The 22,795-nt window shown below is 37.3% G+C and overlaps 1 protein-coding gene across 2 annotated transcripts in view; it reads left to right on the top strand.

The window, feature by feature from the left end:
* MBOAT2 (membrane bound O-acyltransferase domain containing 2) overlaps positions 1 to 22,795 on the top strand; it is a 92,152-nt gene that overhangs the window by 52,142 nt on the left and 17,215 nt on the right. The window contains exons 4-9 of one of the 2 annotated variants that reach the window (XM_050315837.1): positions 856 to 951; positions 4,808 to 4,863; positions 14,770 to 14,824; positions 15,624 to 15,807; positions 18,040 to 18,096; positions 21,668 to 21,860. In XM_050315837.1, coding sequence (XP_050171794.1) covers positions 856 to 951; positions 4,808 to 4,863; positions 14,770 to 14,824; positions 15,624 to 15,807; positions 18,040 to 18,096; positions 21,668 to 21,860 — 641 coding nt within the window. The remainder of the gene's footprint in view (positions 1 to 855; positions 952 to 4,807; positions 4,864 to 14,769; positions 14,825 to 15,623; positions 15,808 to 18,039; positions 18,097 to 21,667; positions 21,861 to 22,795) is intronic. The other variant, XM_050315838.1, reaches the window with a different exon arrangement.

Here is a 22,795-nt window from a genome sequence, read left to right as displayed (position 1 = left end):
GTATGACCTGCTGTACAGATTGCACATTAGTCTTCTGAACATGAAACTAAGACTGTACAGTTCATACATAAAGTCCTAGAGGATTAATTAAGTTCCCGTTGGCATTCACCACCCTTTTTGACTTCAAAGAATATCTGGCAGATTTTTGTGAGGTGTATTGGCAAATCAGTGCTCACTGGTGGACTGTTGTAGTGAGAAAATATGTGAAACTTCTTTTTATAATACATATAGCATGTAAGGTGCGTACTTATCTGTGTTTTGTCTTACATTTGCTGAGGATCAACTTAACAGAAGACATAAAGACATCCTGTTCCTTTTTCACTCAGCTACCTTTTAACATGTGTGTTTGAAAATTAATTACCTTTTCCACTTCCTTTGCAAACAGCAGCAAGGGGATTTGTGGTACTGAATTTTGAATGTATAGAAATACATTCAATGGAAGTTATAGTTTATGTATAATTTGCCAAACTTCTATACTCATATGGGATAAATTACTCTGAACTTGAAAAAAAAAAACTTAACATTAATTTTTTCTTTATAGGAGTTCCAGTTTTTACAGTGGCACTTAAAATTATAATTCCTATGCTTTATTTAGTGAATAAATATTTTGGCTAATGACAATAAGATTTTGTATGGTTGTACTGCTTACTTTAAAAAAAAAAAAGGTATGTGCTTGCATAGAATAAACATTACCTAAAAAACCTCAGGCACAATAAAGGTATAATTACAGATTCCAATTATGTAACATTCACTGGAAATAATTGGAGATTAAACTCTACTTAGAAGGTAGTTTATTCAATGGAGAAATATTTATGTTTTTTAATTGAAAAGCTTTTTTCCCCATTTTCCTTCCAGGTATTGCTTTGTTTTCGCTTTGGGATACCTCACTGTGTGCCAAATTACTAGAGTCTATATCTTTGACTATGGACAGTATTCTGCGGATTTTTCTGGGTAAGGAGAAAAATAATCTTTTCATCTTGTCCTCTTAACTGATACTGTGTCTGTTGTTGTGTGTGTGGGGGAGTTGTTGTTTGCTCCCCCACATCCTCCCAAGTTATGTGTGTCAGCCTTTTAAACTCTGGGAGAAAGCTGGGCGTGTATGTCCATATCGACACACATAAATGCTTTAATCGTAAAAACTGAGAATTTTTGTGTCTCCTTGGAACCACCCATGTGTTATCTGTTGCCTTCTGTTCCTGTGTGAATGGCATTAATGATTTGATTGCTATGGGAACTTTTTCTCTTCTCTTTTTTCCCCTGAAGTCTCTGCTACCACCCTTGACAGCATGATGAACCTTGAATTGTGTCTGGTGTACTTGCTTGCCTGACACAGTCCGATACCACTTTTTGAAGAAAATCTGAATGGTTTATGGAACTTAGCGTTCAGCTTCTTTTGGTTTTGGTTTTATGTTAGATGTTTAAGAAGGAGAAAGCTAAGGAGACAGGCACCTGGATGGTAAGGTAGTCACACAGCCCTTGGAAACAGAAAGTTTTGTTTCTATGTGCCCTCATTTTATATAATGAACTTCTAGCGATATTTAAGTTAAATTGTATAGGAGCAAAACAGAATCAAATGGGCAAAGTAAAACCAAACCATATTGGTGTTTCTTCTTTATACTGCAGACTCAGAGAAGTGAAGCACAACACTTCTTATAAACAAATTTGCTGTTATGATAGCGCTTTAAAGGAGAATGTGTATTCTGGGAGAAAAAAAGGGATGGGAAGTATTTGCTAGTCTACTGAAAATAACGCATTAAATACTTTTCAGGAATACTGTGAATGGCAGTGGTCTTTGTAGTTTAGTATTACCTGTGGTAGAGTTGTACTTGGTAGCCTTGTTGCTTCTCAGTCTTCATAAGTAACAGGCACATAGTCCAGAAACACAAATTGTAGGCTGAAGATAAAAGCCTTTATGGTTAAGTTCATCTTTTCTGTCATCTTTATCTTCTTACCTTCTGAAACATCTTTCTACATTTGTCTTACATCCAAGTGTCTGCCTTTAAGCCAGATATCCAAGTTCCAATTGTTGTCAGCGGAGATGTGATCAATGTGGACAGTAGAGCCTGGAGGGCATTTCAGCTGACCCACCACTAAGTACCTACCTGAGCATGAACTGGGTCACTTGTCAGATGCCCCTGACTATTGACTAGATCTCCACTGGCTGTAATGAGAGCTTGCAACACAGACATACGTGTAAAAACACTGAAACTAGATTTACTGATGTTGAATTTATTTCACCATTACAAGTTGAACTGTAATCCAAATGCTGTCCCTTCCAGTTCACTGTAGGGCCAAAGTGTACAATGTTGGGAGCAATCAAAGCTCTGAGCTGACTCTGGAAACAGTGTAATTGCACTTTGTTGTTGTGCTCTCAAAACTATCAGTAGAGCTTGAGTGCACCATTGCTCAAATGCGACTGTAACAGCTTTCAGATAGCAGCTGGCTTTGTGGCTCTGCTGGTTTGGTGTTAGCTCAGAGATTTCTGCTGGGTCTAAACATGTCCAGAGATTCTCACATCCCATTCCTGGAGGTTTTCAAGGCCAGGTTTGGTGGGGCTCTGAGTAACCTGGTCTAGTTAAAGGTGTCCCTGCCCATAGCAGGAGGGTTGGAACTAGATGATCTTCAAGGTCCCCTTCCAACCCAAACCATTCTGTGATTCTATGATTTATAAACTCTGTGCTCTGGACACAACTGTTCTGAAGCCTAAATCCAGCTGTCAGTTTTAAACCACCCTTTCATGCACCAGTTTGGGAGTTTGATGCATATATCATTAAATCTCTGTCATACACTGCTTATGCTCCCTTGACACCTGAGACAGAGGTTACTTCCAGAACAAGCAGAGAAAGAAAACTTTCCCTAGTTCCAGGGTAAGAGAGTAAGCTCGAGAAAATAACTAAAGTTGCCCAGCCAGCTGCTGAACCCCAGCATCAACAAGTTCTTCTAAAGATGTTGGCAAGGATTCATATGGTGGTTAGCTCCAAAGGAGCTCTGAATGTCTGTTCACCAAGATATTTCTCCTGACATGCCATGCCCATCTAAGGTGTCCGAGCTGAGAAAATCTGCAAAAAATTTGAAGGACAGTCTCAATGGACTGACAGTGGAGGAAGCTGAGGAGACCTTGTGCTAGAAATGCAATTGCTTGTGCAGAGCTGTGTGGACCTGGCTGCAGTACTACCAGTGAGCCTTCTACCAACTCCTTTCTCTTTCTCCCAGCACCTAAAAGGGATTGTTAAAATTCTGGTTCACAGCCTCACTGTGCCAGGAAGGACTCTTCCTCTTCTGGTCACTAGATTGGTGCTCCTCAGCCAAATCTTTTATGATACTGAAATAGCCACTTCAGAAGGCAAAACCCCCAAAACTGGTGCCTGCTGTGACAACAATGACAGACATATCAGCTGGAATTAGTCTAAGGGCTGACTGGGCTCCTCCTGGGCTCCATCCTTCCACCAGGCAGGATCCACGCTGTCACATGTCTGCTTACAGAAGTAAAACTCATTGTGTTCAGAGTCACTTGGGGATTTCTGCCAGCACCAGGCAGGTCTTCAGCTGAAATGCTAGAAAGACACATGAGGGATTCACCAGACTATCTGTTCTTGCTTAGTTTTCTTCCTTGATGACCCTTGCCTGTCACTCTAGTCTTGATATCAGGATTTTGGGGCACTGATAATAACAGTAGAATTTTTTTTTCCCTGATTACGTTTTGAGGACTGGAAATAATTGTGTATTTTCACCTAAAAAAAAAAATTAATCTGACAAAATACTGGCGTAACCCTGTCAATGAAGAAGGTCTTGATGGTTTTTGGATTTGTTTTTCTGTGCCAACTTCAATGTGTTATAACAATGCTAAGTGCACTCAAAACTTGAACAAAACTAATGTCCAATGTACAGTATGATTAATTAGTTGTTCTTTTTTCTGGTTTTTGAGGATTTTTTTGTTGGATTTTGTTTTTGTGGTTTGGTTGTTTGTTTATTTTTTCTCCAACTCTTTACTAGGTAAATACAACTGATATATTTTTTGAGATCTGATTTCAAAGTTAAATTTCTAAATTCTAGTAGCTTACTTTATGCTCTCCTCCGTTCTTTCCTTCCCCCAGGTAGGGGGTTTTCAATGTTGAGATTTACATCAGTCAAAACTTCTTTAATACTACAAAGATGGTATAATTTCTCAGTACAAAGCTGACTTGGATAGCCAGGGAGGAATATTTCCTGGATAGTTTAAGATTCACCCAAGTGTACCAAATTCAGAACAAAAGGAACTCTGTTGTAGCCAGCATAATTATGCTGGGTTTTTGTTTTGCCAGATATGTTTACTTGAAGTAAATAATAATTCTAGACAGAAAAATTAAATATAGGACCAGATGTTAGTGGAAATGCTGGAAGTGGTCAGCATATCTAAATAATTTATTTTAATGTTCAACTTGGGCATAATTTTATTGTCCTTTTTTACTGCTGCTATACCTTACAATGAATGTAGTTGGTCTTACTGCCCTTTTTCCTTTACTCTTGTTACTGTAAAAAAAAAAACAAACCTGTTAGCAGAAAATACATGTGAAACACTAGCTGTGTTTGTGGAACCTAAGGAAGCAATTATCAAATACTGCATTTAAGGCTTAAATTCTTTTCATTGCATTGAAAACTCTGTAATGGTTTGAGCTCGAAAAAATGAATCACTTTGTTCTTGCATTGAAGATCTTCCAGTTTAGAGTAATTAGGCTGGACTACTAGTATAAACTTTCCCTGATATTTCCATGTGAAAGAAAATCCTGAACGTCTATCTAAATTATTCTTTCTTCCTTTTTTGTAACAGTCCAATGATGATAATTACACAGAAGATCACTAGTTTGGCATTTGAGATTCATGACGGTAAGATTTCTTTACAGTGCTTAATTTTCCATACAAGATAAATTTAAGGAGTGTTTGTCATGAGTCAGTGAGTTACTTTAGTCCTGTTTTGTGTTTTAGGGCAAAATATATTTTTGTGTCTCAATTATTTCTTTTGATGCTTACTAATGAAAGTGCTGAGAAATGTTGCACAGACTCTACAGAAGCTCTGAAAATGCTGACACTTTGCAGAAAACATGACTTATCAGAAGACCAGTGACACTTCTGGAGTCAGTGACCAAAGACCAGTGACATTCTTTTGGGATGGAGTATTGATCCTGAGAGTTAGCTAAAGAATTTCCCAATTCAGAGATCTCTGCTGCTGACAGATAGGTAGAGGAAGCACATGTCATTTCGGTTGTTGAGCACCTTCTGTTTTAAAATGCTAAATGTTGAGCTCTTCCCTAGTTTGTGCCATATATACAGATTTTTATAAAGCCTCTGTATATGTTTCATTTTGTTTACTATCATAATTAAACTCACTGCTAACATATTGCTGTGAACAGGGAGATTATCTAATTATGTTTCTGTCAGATTTATCAACCACATAAGTGGGCCTTAGTTGTGACAATGAATCCTAATGTCAGCTTTTGTGGGTAGGATAGCTAGATTTTTAGTTACCTTTAAATTCAAAAGAATCACTTTCATTTTAAAGTTTAAAATGCCATCTAATAAATCTTTCCAATTAGATTGAATCACTTAGAGCTACAGCTGTCAGTTGAAGATTTGAGAGTGTAGTCCCAGACACCTGGAACAAGCCACCTGCTGTCCTGAAACTGCTTTAGTAACATTATGTAATGGAGTTTAATATGTTTTTGTCTCATATGTGTCCTAACTTTAGTGCTGTTGGTATTTCATTTTTTTTCCCATTCTTGTTAAGTTACACTGTCTAGAGAAGCCTGTAGGCAGCAACATTCAGGAATATGAAAAGTCAGGAAAACACCTTTTTGTAACTATTTTTTGTATGAATGAAAATGAGTAACACTAGGCTTATCTAGTTGGTCAAAGAAGTTGATATCTAACTTCCAGAGAAAATATATTCAGAAGTATTAGTCTTGCAACCTATAATCAACTGGAGTACAGAGTGCACAAGTTAGAGGAAATAGGTTGTTATAAGGAAGTTATAGTTCTAGTACCAAAGATACACACTTCCTCTTAATAGAAAGAGATATTCTGAATTTGCTGACATCATGCACAAATAGTGGAGTGGTGGTATGGAACAAGCATGTGACTGTTCCTGGCAATCTTGAAACAAATATTTCATTTAGTCATCTCTATTATTAACTTTCATAATGAACTAGATGAGATTTTTTTTCCTATTTAAATTAATTCAGATAATTTATGTTTTCCTCATAAGCTTATTTTCTGCCTGGATTTCTTGTAGATACCATTGAATTCTGAGTATCAATCTTGAGATTTTGTTCCTTGTTGAGCTCTAAAGTCTTCATCAGCCTGTGAGGAGTAGCTGGTAGTGTATTGAAAACTTTCTCTCTGGTTCTGTCTGCAATTAAGCAGAATCCTTGACTTGAGTTGGATGATCACAATTGCAGTGTGAATTCAGGAGCAACTGCTAGTCTGGTGTCAGAAGATCCTAAGAAAAGATGTACAGGGGAAACTAAGATTAAAGTAATGTTTTTAACCATAGACAACTTAAAAGGGATCCTTCACAAGAAATTAATGAAAACAAGCCTGCTGTCAGTGGGCTTTTGTTCACTGTATAAAAGTCTATGCTTCCACCTGAAGTTACTTAGAGATATACTGACGGGAGAGGAGATAATGTTGAAAATCATTCTTCTAAGTGATTAATGGCACTCTGAGCCTCTAGTCACATCAACTTGGCTATATTAATCACCAATCACTTCTTTTTACTCCCTCTTTTTTTACCAGTAGATCCAAGGAGAGGTAATGAAAATAAATGGCTGAAAGAAAAGTGTTGGTGAAAGTTCTCGGTAAACTTCAAGATTCTAGTTGTAATTAGGTTTGTTTTGTGGTAAAGGCGAGACTTGGTCTTGCCATGGCAGCCAGTTCCTTGTGTTGATCTCTTTTAGTGCTGCATTTGAAGGTCCTGGAGTGACCTGAAGGTAATCATGAAGGCCACTCACTCACGTAGAATATGCAAGAGGCTTTCTAGCTAAGTGAATATGCTGGATTCCAAGCTGAAAAGTAGTATGGAATCCCATAAATAAATAAATAACAACTACCTCTATAACTGTTACACCCCTGTGCTCTTATTGTGAGGGGGATTTTTAAGCAGGAAAATTCTATGAAAATTGCATAGGATTAGTTTAAGTTCGCTGTGTAATACAGACTTCTCAGAAGTTTGCACAGATCATAAATTTACTCATGAAGAAATCTGGAGTATGCCTTTCATATATTGTGTTTTACATTTTGAACTTCAGTCTTTGATAGTTCTCGCCTTACAGTTTCTCAAATAAGCACTGTCAAAAATGAGTAGTCAGTGTAGTCAGTCACTTGCTTTGTATTTTTTTCTGATTATCTTTGACATCTCACATATATATTCTAAAGGCAGAATACGTGGTTTGTATTCTACATGCACCACCAGGCTATTGGTGTCCATGTTCATTCTTTATGGCAAGATTTAGATTTATTTATGCAACACTTTAGGCTATTTAGGGGAGAATTAGGGGAGAAACAGAAGTTTTTTGTGCTTTAGATCCTATAATCTGGAGCACTTTTTAATAAAATTTAAAACTAGCATATATTGGAGAAGGAAAGTTACATTACAGTTATTTTAGAAGCAGGGGGGTTGTCTAGAAGGGCTGTAAAGGATTTGACTTGCATGAGAAGTTTCTAGCTAAGAGGTGGTGGCAAGTAGAGAAGCCTTTAGCAATTGTAGCTATGAGATACTAAAAGTTACGCAGGGGAGATGGAGACATCCTGTCACTCCTTATCTTTGTATCTTGCAACACATGGTGTTCTTCCTTTTTCTTGTTTATAACCCACTCATGAGCCTCACTAATTTTATTGCAATTCTGTGTGAGATCAAGTATCTTTACCAGAAATACCCATATCCAAATCCAACCTCACTAATCTGTATGTGCTTTGGCAGCTTGTTTATAATTCTAGCCCTAAAGGAATCTTAAAGATTGTCCTCAAATGTTGACATTCATAACTTATTGAAGTTCTGGAGCTCACAATATACTTACTTTTAAATCTCCAGAAGGTTTAGTCAGCAGAAATAGGGAACACTAGATTTGATTTTGATATTTAAAAGGAAAAAGCAAATATCTCACAGCTTTTTCCAACCATTTTCTGGCTGGAATTTAAATAATACAGGAAAATTTAAAGAAAATAAATGGTTATTTTTAAAAATTAAAATAAACATGATATATTTTTTTCCAAATTATTTCTTCATATTATTATATTGCACTCATCCATAGAAATGTGTGGCTAGATACAGGTAAGAAACCAGAATCATAATCCATTCTGTTCTGTCAGCTGCTTCTGGGTTCCCAGGGGCTTTTCTCACATGCTTTCTAATCACAAAACTCTTTATTCCTGTGTGTGTAACTGTAGTGGGTTGACCCTGGCCAGACACCAGCTACCCACTGAAGCTGCTCTCTCACTCTCTCTCTGCAACTGGACAGAGGAGAGAAAAAACCCATGAATTAAGAACTGGGAGAGGTCACTAACTGATCACCATCATGGGCAAAACAGACTCAAAGTGATTAATTGAATTTTTTAACTAACAGGGTCAGAGCAAAAGAGTGAGAAGTAAAATAATCTTAAAAACACCTTACTCCCACCCCTCCTTCCTTCCAAAACTCTACCTACTTCCCCTCAGAGGTGCAGGGAGACAGAGAATGAGGGTTACTGTCAGTTGTTGTTTCTGCTGCTGCTCAGAGAGAGGAGTCCTTCCCCTGCTCTGTGGGGTCCCTACCACAGAAGACGGTCCTTCATGGATCTCTCTGGCATGAGTCCATCCCACAGGCAACAGTTCTTCCTAATCTGCTGTCCCGTGGGTCACTCCTCCATGGGGTGCAGTCCTTCACAGATGAGCTGTACCAGTGTGGGTCCCCCACAGGGGCCACAAGTCCTACCTGGGAAAAACCTGCTCCAGCCTGGGCTTCCCTCTCCACGAACTGCAGGTCTCTGGCAGGACATGCTCTATCTTGGGCCTCCCATGAGGTCACAGCCTCTTTCATGCATCCACCTGTTCCAGCATGGGCTCCTCCATGGGCTGCAGGGGGGTCTCTGCACCCCGGTGGTCCCCCATGGGCTGCAGGGGCACAGCTGCCCCAGCCTGGTTTGCACCATGGGCTGCAGGGCCTCAGCTCCAGCGCCTGGAGCACCTCCTGCCCCTCCTTCTGCACTGACCTTGGTGTCTACCTTGTTGTTCCCATGTTCTCACTCCACTCTTCCCTGGCTGAAATTTTCAGCTGTGCAACAACCTTCTGTTCTTAGCTATGTTATCACAGAGGTGTTACTGTCACTCCTGATTGGCTTGGCCTTGGCCAGTGGCAGGAAGTCCATCCTGGAGCTGGCTGGCATTGGCTCCACTGGACAGGGGAAGCTTCCAGCAGCTTCTAACAGGAACCACTCCTGTAGTCCCCTCCCATCCCCCGCTACCAAAATCTAGCCACAGAAACCCACTACATTAACCTTCTGCCATCCCTTGTGCCTTGGGTTTCAGCTCTGTAGTTGCTAATTTTTAAATGTGCTTTTCCGGGAATATTGCTTGCTTTTTTCCCTAATTATTATTTTCTTCTTTTTATCTAGCACTCTCCATTTTTAAAAGCAATAGATTAGACACTGATGCAGATCTGGTGAGGCTACTTTTACTTACTGTGAGAGCTAAAAGAAGACAAGGAGTGCAGTGAATATGCAACTTGAAGGCTTTTTTAAAAATTTTATCTCTGCCTTAGCAAAATGTAGTTAAAGGCTAGTCATAGTCCAGTGGTTTAGGTCTTAGTTGCTTTGCTCCGACAGTATGCTATTAGGCCAATGGCTGGATTATTTTATGCTCTTTTCCCTCATATTGCTATTGTAATATTGCAAAGTTGTAAAATTTCCAAATAGTCTGTTCCAAGTAGGCTATTAGAGGCCATTTCTTCTTGTGAAATAATGACAATACATCTTTGTCCAGTATGGTGCCTGAGAGGAGAGATATTTCAATGCATAGATTAAATATATGGAAAATATGAAGAAACTGAGGAAAAAGAAACAAAGGTAAAGAAACTTCTTCATAAAAACTGTACTAGTTGTCACAATCTTAATTACTTATTGCTACCTACCTCATCAGGTTGTGGTTCTGCATGATACACTTGGGAGATTTTTCAGCCAATGCTTTTTTCTTTCTTAAGTAGAAAGTAAGTTTCCTTGTTGGTTTGCAGCTGATGAGCGATCCCATCCAAGCTGAGTACCTGCTATTATGTTAGTAGTAATGGTTTTGTTAGCTGTTCTTGAACAATGGAGTAGTGTCAAAAGTGTCAAAGAATGTTTCTTGATTTAGTTGATGGAAATATTTCTTCTTTATTTTCAGTTAACTTTTACTTCTCTCAAAGGGAAATAATTCTCCCATTCAGCAGAAGGACACCATATCTTTCTAAAGGCTGACAGACAACTTTAGTATTGGTCTGCTCTGGCTTAAAGGGTAGAAATGTGGATGTACTGAAGCACTGGAGAGCTTATGTGTTTCTGTATATGAGATGTAATAATTCAAATTTATTTTAAGTAGATACTATAAAACAGAACAGATTACCAGGCTGAATTGCTGATTGCCACCATGTGACGTTACAATAAAAAGGGAAATGCCATGTTTTGGTCAACTTACTTTTCAGATTGGTTTTTTGTTTGTTTGTTTGTGGTTTTTTGTGTTTTTTTGTTGACAGGGGTCAGTTAAGAATGTTACATTTATGAAAATAAATTCTCATAATGCACTTTATTTCAAATAGTATTTTATTATTATTGTATTGTTTTCTGTTATTTCTGTTAATTGTGTAAGTGAAACTGCCATGGTGTGGTGGTGCTTTGGGGTTTGGTTTTTTTTTTGGTAATCTGATGCTTTCTTATACCTAGGAGTTTCTTTTACTGGTCTCTTTCCAATAGTCTCTTGACTGCTCTTTTATTTTTTTTATTTTTAAAGTGCTCCCTTTTGTGATCATGACATTATGGTCATTATTATTTCAGCATCAGTTATGAAATCATTTTTATTACAGTATGTGTCATTAGTGGTTAAAGGAATGATGTTGTATTTCTCCCCTTTTAAGTCTTCAAGTATTGCTCTGGGCCTGTCTTTGCTTTCATGGCTCTCTGGATATCAAGACATCTAAGTTTTCTTGCTATTTGTGTTTTTTTTTTCCAGTTTTGGTCAGTGGGTATCTATACTGACTTGCTTTTGTTGCTGCCAATGTGCTAGTAACAATTAAAACTCTTACTGTCTGTATTTCTTCAGGTCTTAAAATATTTTAATAACAGCACACATTTGGGCTCAGCTGGTGATCCATTTCAGAACCTCAAAATTTATTGCAATAGGATCTCCATGTTTATTATGGATGTAATATAACCTTATGTCTAAGCATTATTAGTTACTGATTAGCCAGATTTCCATACAAATACAAAAGTGGATAAGTTTAGCCACAAAGCTGGGATGGTGCCATGGTATGACTGTAAACATTGTATTATCATAGTGAGAGCACAGCAGTAGTCATATTATGCCTTAATAAAGCCTGTATGGCAGGATAGCTGTGTGTGCCTGAAGATGTTGGGTTTGTTACCATTAGAATATGGGCTCTGGAGAGGGCATGAAAAGGTGGAATTTCCTCATGATCTAGACCTCTAGGGATAAATTTTGTTAAAGATGATTTACAGAATTCTTTTACCAAGTGAGGAACATAAGAGTATTTCCTGCTTTATGGATGAGAAAATAGAGTTATAGTTGTTGAATGACCAAATTGTTTCACCTCTCTAACAGATGTTCGATAAAACCCATTTTCTCAAATCTCTACTGTGTGATTTGGTATCAACTAAGAGCTGCAGCTATTGTGGTAGTATCCTGCTTTAGAATAGGAGAAAACAATTCTTATAATCCCCAAAGAAAAGTTACAAACCCACAGGAGTTCCCTAGCAGCAGCATGCTGCCAAAGTGGGGGTTCTTCATCTCCAGTGTGTAGGTAGGGAACAACTGTGATTTATGAGGTCTCTGTTCCCATGGGCTTACACTGCCTGGGAATTATTGAGTGTATATATATTAATTCATCTCATATTGGATAAGTATCAATGTAAGAGCACCTTTTACATATACATTTTCTATGGTTTAAAGAATGTTATCAATAGCCACCTGAAAGCTTTCAAGGGAATGACACAGATCAATGGTTTCCTTGTTCTTGTGTGCTGTGCAAAGATGATAAATGGGCTTTCAAGGCACTGAGAAGGTATTTAAAAAAACCCAACCAAACAGGGAAAGCCACTAAACTGGCCTCAAAGAATCTCCTGGCTGAAGGGAAATCTTAGTGAGATAGGGAAATAAAAAATTAATGGAGGCTTACTTGTATGCAGTATGTTTGAGACAGCAAGTGCATTGCTCACCAGGTTATTTGGGCTTTAACCAAGTTCTTATTTATGTATGTATGTATTTATATGTATGTAACTGGAACCCATTTTAAGTAGGCCAGTTCTTTCCTTCTCATCCCTCCAAAACCACAGATCCTATTTCAGTGGATAGATTCTTCTATTTCAGGTTTGAGGTTTTTTTCCTCCTTTTTCATACCACATGAATGGCGTGAAATCTTTCATTTGACTAATTACCTTTATTTAGTGGCTAGTCTGGCTTTATGGGAGTCCATTTGGACACACTTGGTGATCTGTTCCTCTTCCTGACTTAAGGGTAGAATACTCATATGGAATATAATGGCAAAGGAGGCTCCTGCTCCAGTCAGTTTGCATTGTGTAGACTGTGAGAGACTGAAAGCTCTGCATGGGACACTTCTGAACACTAGCCATATTGTGGGATCTGCATCTGCCTATAGGCATGTCACGTGAAAAAGGGCAAAAAAGATCTATCACCTTACAAGGTGTCTTTGTGTTAAATTTCTGTTTAAGTTTGTATTAAATTCAGAGATTCGCTACCTGAGAATTGTGATCTTTATGGCCTTAAAGGTTACACGGTCTTTCAAAATGCTTGATATTTTTTATTCAGTCCCTTTATCAACATAGAAATCTTTGCTATAGCACAGAGGAGAAGATGTGAAATGTAACAATGAAGATGAGAAGGTGCCTGCATGAAGTTAAGGGATGATACTTTGTTCTTCAGTTACCTACTGAACTCACTCTTGAGCCAGTGTGGATGAGGGTAACTTTCCACTGTGAAGGATCAGGAGCAAGGAAGACATTTTTACAGGTCATATTGAAAGAGAGGAGATGGCAAGTTGCTAAGCCCTCTGTATTCTTTGCTTTGTTGAAGACTAGAAGTGTGGTTTTGAAGTTGTGTGTATAGGTCATGATCACACTGGAGTCACGCTGAGACAACAGTTATCTTGTCTTTAGATAACAAGTGTTTCCATGAGTCACAGAATTAAATTAGGTTTTACTTCTCCCCAGCCCCTCAATCTTTTTTTGTTGTAAGTCTGACTGAGTTTGATATCTAAAAAAGAAGTTGGCTCCAGTTGAAACTTTCCGTATGCTTGGATCAAGTATAAGGGCTCCCCTCTGTGGATTTACTGGAATCGAGGGGTGGAGTCAAAGGCAACCATTCGGTGAGAGGAGGGGGAGAGAAGGGTCTTCTTTAGAAACACCTTTTTTCATAAAGCACATTGGGATTTCATATCTATATTATGTCTACTCTCATCAAGCTTGTTTGGAAGTAGGCTGTTGGGTTTGAGCACTGCTATGGAGGAAGATAGTTGAAGTGGGATTTTGTAAGCTTCATTTCCTTTAGGAAGCTATGTGCATAAAAATAAAGTTTTTATTGGCAAAGAAAAATTCTAAATGTGAACAGCAGGGGATGGCTGCATGTGGGAATGTCTGAGCCACTGGAAAGGCAGCAGGAAGAGCTGAAAGGGTCATTTTTGCAGGCAGTGCTGGCTGGTATAGACCAGGGCTGTCTGAAGGAGGGAGCTCTACTTTTTTGTGCCTCTGAATTAGAATATTTCATAATCATTGAAAGTGTTAAGAACAATATTTGTTACTTTTTTATGGGAGTAGAGATTTTGAAGACTATTTTTCAGGGGTAGATCACTAGCATTTCAGAAAGATCCTCATATGGCAAGAAGGCAATTTCAGTCTTGCTTCTGAACTCAGATTTGGCCTGCCCCCTTCTGCTAGCAGGGGTTAGGGCTTCTTGTTAGTGCTTGTGAAAAAGACTGTAGCATCCTTTGCTGCCCTGCCTGCTTCACTGGACCTTGGTCACAATATTTACTTGCAGAGCAAAGGTGCTCTCGAGGTCTGCCTTATGTTTAGAATCGCTGAAATCTGTCATGGGCCGTGTGTTCATTCTACACATCAAAATTGTAATGACTAATGTAATATCCCTGGGTTGCTGCAATGTTGAAAGGGTTTTGGGGCTTCTCCAGTGTCCAGGACTGAGAATAAAGAGTTTTAAAACCTGCAGACTTTGAAGTCTTAACCAGTGTAGGAAAATTATTTTTGTCGACACTTACCACAAGTTGTCTTAATGCTTGCCTGAAATCCATGTGATTTCAGGTTTAGGCACTGTTGGATATAACTGAAGATACAAAAGTTTGTAATTCTATCAACAGTAAGAATTGTTTGATCCAACTCCAGCAAAAATGTTATGTGACATAATACCTCTGAAATTGCTTGAGGGGTTAAGAAATTACATTGCAGCATGAGGCTTGCTCTACTGAATAAAGAAACAGTGTGGGGGTTTAGCTTTTCTTTATATTTTCTTCTTCCCATCCTCTTCCCTAGGAATGTTTCGGAAAAATGAAGACTTGACTCCATCACAGAGGTGTTTGGCTGTAAGGTAGGCTTTCAGACACTTCTGCTTTGGAGCTGTTTTGTGTGCTTTGTTAATGCTCTGTGCAGTTTCTACAGTTCACATTCAAGACAGAGAGTTTACAAGCTCATGTAAAACAGATTCATGCTTTTTATATTTGTAGCTTAATTTGTACATATGTTCTGCTGAAAAATATCCCTAGAAGTAGGTTTTATACTTATTTAGGAAAAGCATTATAAGTTCTATGCAGTGTATGCAAATTCATGCCATATCAGACAGGGGACTAGTTAACTGTTAGTACATATAAGAAGTAGCTGGTGAAGGAATATGCTTGTTTAATTCTGTTCTTCAGTATTTAACTTTCTCCTTTCTTTATTCAGGAGACTTGAAAATAATGTGTTGTCTTGGGCAAGAGAGGCTTGATTTGAGACATTTGCTTTAATTGAAATTATTGCCAGTTAACACAAGGCTCTGTTTATTGATTCAACTGTTGAGGGAAAAATAGAGAACTTAATACAGTTGAACAAACAGAGAAACAGCCTTCCCTTTCCTTCCCCAGGCTCAGCTTCAGTCAAACACCTCTGCTGGGCAAGGAGAGGGTCAGAGTTCGGGAGGTCTGTCTGAAAATGCTCAGTATGGATTGGAAAGAAATTCTATGTGTAGAATGTTTCAAGCTGTGATTAGAGAAGACACATAAATTGATTTTGTACGTGTGATTTTTATTGCAGTCAGAGTAAGAGATAACATGGAGTGTGACTTTTCCTACTGTGGAAATTCTGTAGAATTACACATCCCATCTCACGAGTTGCTTGTCTTTGAATTACAGACGCATGCCAAGTCTACTGGAGTATTTAAGTTACAACTGTAATTTCATGGGTATCCTGGCAGGCCCGTTATGCTCTTACAAAGACTATATTACTTTCATTGAAGGCAGATCATACCAACTGCAACAGTCTGAAGCAAATGGGAAGGAAGATACAAAATATGAACAAACGGATCCTTCCCCAAATGTAAGATGTATGACTCTTGCAGTGCTGATGCTTTACGTAATCATTGCATGGAAAGCTTGGTTTGCACTCTTCATTTACAGGCATATCTTCTGAGCTTTATCTGGAGTTCATTCATCAACAGAGTACTTCCCTGCTCAAAAAGTTATGTGCTTATTTTTTTAAGGCAGGTTTTCTCCATGGTTTCCAGACTGGATCTTGTGGATAAAAGCAGATTAAATTGGAGCTTCCTAACAAGGTTATATGGTAAAAAGCCATCTTTAAATTAAAACAGTTCATGCATGTTTCCTTCAAAGCATATACTGTGCTTAAAAAGAGTCCTGGAAAGGAGAAAGTACGCAGTTTGATGTTGGAAAACTGATGAGACTTAAAAGTTCCAGCAAGGTTTCATGAACGGTCTCAAATCATGTTGTTTTTTAATGTTTATTTGCAACAAGTAGAAAACAGTCATATGTAACAAATTAGAAAACAGTCATAGAAATACTTTCATTTTTCAGACTTTGAATCATGTAGAGAGATATTGAAGGTGTAATAAAAGATGTACTAGCCATAACACTATGAACAGTATTCTAAGCCACCTAATTCTTTTTGTCTCTTTGTTCCTTTACTGACAAAGAGACTAAATGCATAAATAAGATAGTCCAGTTGATCATGCCTTCTAGGAGAGATTGTATGACCTGAATTAAAATCAAAAGCTCACAAAACTTGTTACTTTTAAAATTCAATTCAATTAGTTTAATGATCAGAGTCCTGGATATTATCTTTTCACTCTTTTAATATTCTCTTAAGTATATCAGGCATACATTTGTGTGTGCCTAAGATAATTATTAACACACATTAGAAGCAGAATTATTGTGGGGGCAGCTGGAACACTTCAGATAGATGGCTCTTGCTAATTCCAGTGCCAGTTACCCATGTTCTTCTTATCCTGTGGATCACCAACTGTTGCTGGAGCAGATGAAGGCATTCCCACACGTACCCGCTTGTCTCATCCTACCATCTAGAGATAATGTCCCACAGCTGGGCCCACAGGGAGTGCTTCCCCATCGGTTGTGGCGTCTCCAACCACTTCCACCCTCTGAAAGTAGATGAGGCTTCTTTGCAGTTCCATTCTAACCATCTGGTATGATTGTAGTAACTTGCACCACAGGAATGTAAACGAGTGGCTGGAGGATGGTAACACTTCAAACCGCCCTGCCAATTTACAAAACACATGAGTCCACACAAGTGTGCTGTGGAGAGAGTCGTTAGGAAGGGTGAAAGATGGGGAGAATTCCGTGCAAAGATTGGTACCACATGGTCCATCCTCTGCATGGATGTGTTGCACTGACAAAATTACAGACACTTCTTTTGTTTCTAAATGTTGTTTTGGCTCAGCAAAGTCCATGGACTGAAATCCTATTTCTGCAGAAAAATGTTATGTAGTGAAATTACTGCAAATACATGGAATTAAACCAAATCTGCCCCTATTGGTACTTTGTGGACATGCATCTACTGATTGCCTGATAGGACTTCCTGGCTTTTTATCACATAATCTTGCTAGCAATCTGGAGAAAGTCAGTAGAAATAAATGTAAACCTATGATGGCTTCTTCTTTCAGGTAAGCAGTTTTCCTTAAAAAGAATTGCTCTTAAGATGCTTGAAACTTTTTGCAATTTATGCTGCATTAGCTTTTGACATAAAAACAAAGAGAAGCTGTTTATGCTCTTGATACTCTATCTCCCAAGTGGTGTTAGAGAAATTTGGCTGCATTTTATAACACCAGTGAGTATTGTGTGCTTTGGAGAAATATGAATGATACCATTTCACTGCATTTGCTGCATCAAATAAAATATTCATTGTCTTGTTGTAGAAGAATGTTTAAATACCATTAACTTTGTATAAATACCTTAAATTTGTTCCCTGATTCTCATGTTATTATTTCAAGAAGAATAAATTGTTAGGTAACTTAAAAAACAAAAACAAACAAACAAAAATTTATTGGGGATCAGCAAATGTTAATGCAGAAAATTTAAAAAAAAGATCCTTGAGCTGAGTTAGAGTAAGTTTGATTTTTTGTTAAATAAAATGACATAACCAAAGTAGTTCATTCCAGCCTCCTCCTCTATAATGTGTGTTGACTGCATGATGTTAACTTGGTTTAGTATTTTTGCTGTGTTCATTGCATGTTAAATGAATCAAGTCACCATATTAAAACTTACTTCTTATATCCCTCCTATTGTGCCTTTTTGCAAGCTATCAGTTGTTGGTGCTCAAAGTGGTGTCAACTCTCAGAAATTAATATCTGTCTTTGTAAGTTTCTTTTTATTATGGCTACCCTTAGATTCCTGTCAGCAGATATCTACTTTTTTGCTTGTTATGCAGACTCTTCCTATAGCTTATAAAGTTCTTGCTTAATTACCTATAATTTTTATCTGAAGTACCAACCTCCCCCACGTCATGTGCTTTAATATAGTTCAATATTACATTGAGCTTCTTGTTGATTCTTTATCAGGCAAAAAGTTCATTAAAATAAAATTTTCAAAGATTCCTCTCTACTTTTTTGTATGTTTTTATATATGATACATGTTTATATGATAATATATTTCTAAAATTCCTGAGCTCTGTGAGTGTTTTAGCTTTATTTCTTCAATTAAAAAGCTGTTCCTGAACTCCTTTCTCAAATTAGGTATCTAGTTTTCAACCTAATTATATTCCCATCTAATTTATGCAAATTTAATTTTGTCCTGGCACTGTTTTCTAGCTTAAGTACCTTTTCCCCTTCTCAGTGTTGACCATATTTGGTATTTTTATACAGGTATGCCCAGTTGTTCACCAAAACTAAATGAGCCAGGACTTTCTACCTTTTTGTTGTAAAATAATTTGTATATCCTAATTCATGTCTGATCAAAGTTATCCTGCAGCTTATGGTCTTTTAATTCCTTAACAGAGCAGTTATTTTAGTATGTTGAAAACTTTAAAGAGCCAGTAAAATTAAACTTCAGGTTATTTCATCCTTGTAAAAACTGACCAACACTCCCGTGAACGTGCAATCCAGTGATCGCCCATTTATGCCTTGGCAAAGAAGCTTTTATTAATAACCTGGTTAATTAAGTAAGAGGAAGTGAATTATGTTTTACCAAATGCATTTCTGCAGGTAATTGAACTGTAGGGTTATATTGGTGTCAGTGCACAGTGTTGTGGCCTGGTTCAGATAATTTGATCTGGCCTGACTCTCACTTGCCATTAAAAACCAACCAAACAAAAAAACCCTCACCAAAAAACACCAAACAACAAAACACCTCCACTCCCCCTAAAGCCCCCAACAACAACCAAATAAAAAAACCCAAACAAAATACCAAGAATTTAGGTTTTCATCTGATTTGTTTCTCTGATGTGTCTCACTATAAGGAAAAAGAGCCAAACCTGCAGCCAGGGAGTGGAGGCAGGGCAGGACTGGTGCTTTGCATTGCAGCCTGTGTTTGGTTCGTCCTTCAAAAACTCGGCTTAAACCAGGCTGGAAGCTGCAGCTCCCAGACTTTGTAGAGGCAAGATATTTATCTCCATCACAGTGTTCTAAGGACACTAATATCCCTGATACTGATTCCTCTAAGTGATATCAGCAGGCTGGGATTTATAATTATTGAGTGAAGTAGTATAATTTAAAAAAAAAAAAAAAAGTTTAATTTGTGGCAGAGTCCCATATGAGTTCATTGTTTTTTCCTCAGGTAAATTTTGTTGAAACCAAACCTTAAAAGAAGGGTTCACACCTCCACAGTTTAGTTAATAACCTTCAGAGAGGTCTAAACAGATTTCCTGTTGAATGGGCAGATTAATGGTTTCTATTTACTAATAGAAAAATTCGTTAATAGTTGCAGTGGCAAAGCAGGTCTTTAAACAGACATAACGTTACTTATAAGTTGCCAAAACAGTTTTTTAGACTTTATGGTGATCTTCAGATGGAAAACACCTATTTTATATATTCATGCTTATATTTTAAGTGTTAATGTTACCAGCTTATAAATATTGTTTCTCATGTGAAATTGAACATGGCTTTTAATTGTGGCTTAGACTTTGAAGTTAAATCCTTGCAACTGTCTTCAGAACTTTGGGGTGATTCCTTTTGGTATTTACAAACATCAAACTCTTGCATTTATCAGATACTGCATACCAGAATTCAAGATTCATTAGTGTTATTTTTAACTGATTATTAACATGGATTATTAACGCTGATTTTTTTAACATTAATTTCTATTTCAATTCCTGAAAAAGTTAAGCCAACTTTCCTTCTCCTCTAGGAAGAGAGAGGTGGAATGATAGTTCTAGAATAAGAAATGACCACTTTTAGAAAGTTAATGCCCTTCATTTTGAACTCTTGTAGTAAAGCATTCAAATGAGGTTTATTAGAAAGCAAGTAGAAACAAATAATTACACACCAGTTTTAGCCATTAATTGGTAGTTGCCTCCTGAATTTTCCAGCTGTGTTTTTTTAAATAGCTGTGATTTCTGATCCTCTCTGAAATATCTTCTGAGATGAGCCACATGAAATATATGCAATATTCAAAAATCCCCCCACCATTTTACAGCTTTTCCAAGTCTAATTTTTTATCAGGTTGTACCACCTCTTACATCTGTGTGACTGGGTGAATCTTTGATACTGTGTGTCTCGCCAAAGTCTGTGTTTTCAGTTGGATGTTCAATGCTCCATTCTGTATCATGGAACAGAATTATCCTTTATTTTGGAACTAGATATGTGAAGCTGAACTCTCAGTGAAGCAGGATCTTATCTTTAAAAGCTTGAGCAGGTATACTGGAAGCAGCATGGACAGAAAAAGGATTCTGATTATCTTTTTGCTCTGATGCTTCAAAGAAAAAGTGACTGTTTTCTTGTCAAGTTTAGTTTCTGTAGAATTTTAATGTAAATTAAAACTGTAATGTTTAAATATTGAGATCACTTAAAATAAAAACTTCAAAATTACATCTTAATGAACCACTCTCAAAGTGTGGTGCTTGGTTTAGTGAGTTACCATGTTCTGTGAAAGCTTCTGAAGTATCTGTCCTTGGGGTGTGGATCAGATAGTGATTTAGAGCAGTCAGTATCTGACATTATTTCTCTGTGTGTTTTATAATAGAACCATAGAAATGTTTTCCTAAAAATAATCCTGATGCTTTACTGTGGTGGTTGTAGCAAAGCTGAGTTTTGAGAAAATCTGAGTAGATCCTACCTGAATAACATAATGTTGTTACACGTCTGTGAGCATATTATTTGTCCCCTTATAGCTTGATCGTTCTAACTGGGAAAACAGATCTATATAGAACTGCAGTATTTTGGCTGAAAATTCATAAATTATTTCAATATTTTAGTTGGTTTAGCATTTAGATACTGTAATAATCTAACAGAGATGATTGATATATTAAGTTGGGCAGCAATTGAACACCTCATTATGCCAAAGATTACTGAAAATAAACTGAAGCTTTGCCATTGTTTTGGAATCTCTACAGTAGTTGTACTCTATCTTAGATTACATGTTTTGTGTTATGATGTCTTAACAATTTACTTGCTTTAATAATTTGCCAATGAAATAAGAAAAAAAAATGGAGCTGCAAAAGTTGTTCCCATTATTGAAGGGTTTTTAGGGTCTTACTGTAGTCAGACTGGATTTGTTGTGTTTGCCAGGAGAAGGGGTGCTCACAACTTGATCAATGCAACAATATTCCTTGAGTCTCTATAAAATGTCACCAACTATTTTAAAGTAAACAGTATATATTACTGCAAAATTGATATACATTTATATCTGTGTAGGGAAGGAAGGTTATAATATTCCTATGTGTCCAGAAGATTAAAAAAATGAAGCTTACAAATTCTCCCATCTTAAACTTTCAGATAGCTGTGGCACAGAAACTCTTGATCTGTGGACTGTCCCTACTCTTCCACATGACTATTACAAAAACTTTGCCAGTGGAATACAACATTGATGAGAACTTCAGAGCTACAGCATCATGGCCTGTAAGGTTTTTCTACCTGTACGTGTCTCTTATGGCTGCCAGACCCAAGTATTATTTTGCATGGACTTTAGGTAAGTATATATTTAAAAATACAGTAATAACAGAAAGAGCACGTGCTGAGTTTCATTTGAGATGCTGCACACTTAAGCATATATTAAAAAGTGGCAGTGCCCTCTGGAGGCCTCAGGAAAACCTGATCACATTTAAGTGTTCTGAGGTATTGACCGAGTACATTGAATTGTGTCTCTCTCTTTGAGAAACAAAAGTTACCAGAAATGTAAGCACAGTGTTGAGACAGTGTTGCAATGAGATCACAGTCTCCTTTAGAAGTCAGAGTGAAACTTAAGGAATTTTGGAGAGTGATTTTAATGAGCAACAACTCTAAAAAGTAATAATAATAATAATAATAAAGAGTAAATCTAGTCTGATGTACAAACTCTCTTTTTTTAATTATTTTAATTTATTTTGATACCTTGATTTTTGGCATATCTGCAAAGTTATTTTTTGTGGTTAGTAATTTGCTTGGTGTTACTCAAGCATGAATGAAAATTAATATATTGAAATTCAGATGTATTGTATTGTTGCTGATAGTAGGTGGCATCTGCTGTACTATTTTCAGAATTTGATGGATGACACTTCAGTTTTAGTCTTTGTTTACTAAAAGTTTGGATGATGGGTGGGAAAATATCCTTAGTAACTGATTTAAACACTTGAATAAATTATATAGTTTAAAGAACCTTTTGCGTTTCACTTCATGTTATTTGAAAAAAACAACAAACACAACAACAACAACACATACATCTTGGAAGCAGCTCTCACAACAGATTTCATCAGCTTCCTCCTCCTCTCCAGTTTTACATATTTGTTTCATAATTCTTTTGAGAGAGAATCTGTGGGAACAATGCACTAAAGAAAGCTTTGGTGTAGCAGAGCAGCATGACTCATTTACAGCTGCTGGTTTCATTCCTGGTCAATGAATGAAACGCTTTCAGCTTGTCTGGATATA

The sequence above is a fragment of the Myiozetetes cayanensis genome, unplaced genomic scaffold (genome assembly GCF_022539395.1).
Source record: "Myiozetetes cayanensis isolate MyiCay16 unplaced genomic scaffold, myiCay2020 scf2-11, whole genome shotgun sequence".
NCBI lineage: Eukaryota > Metazoa > Chordata > Aves > Passeriformes > Tyrannidae > Myiozetetes > Myiozetetes cayanensis.
The sequence above is the reverse complement of the archived record's forward strand: the minus strand, read 5'-3'. Positions and strand labels throughout refer to the sequence as shown.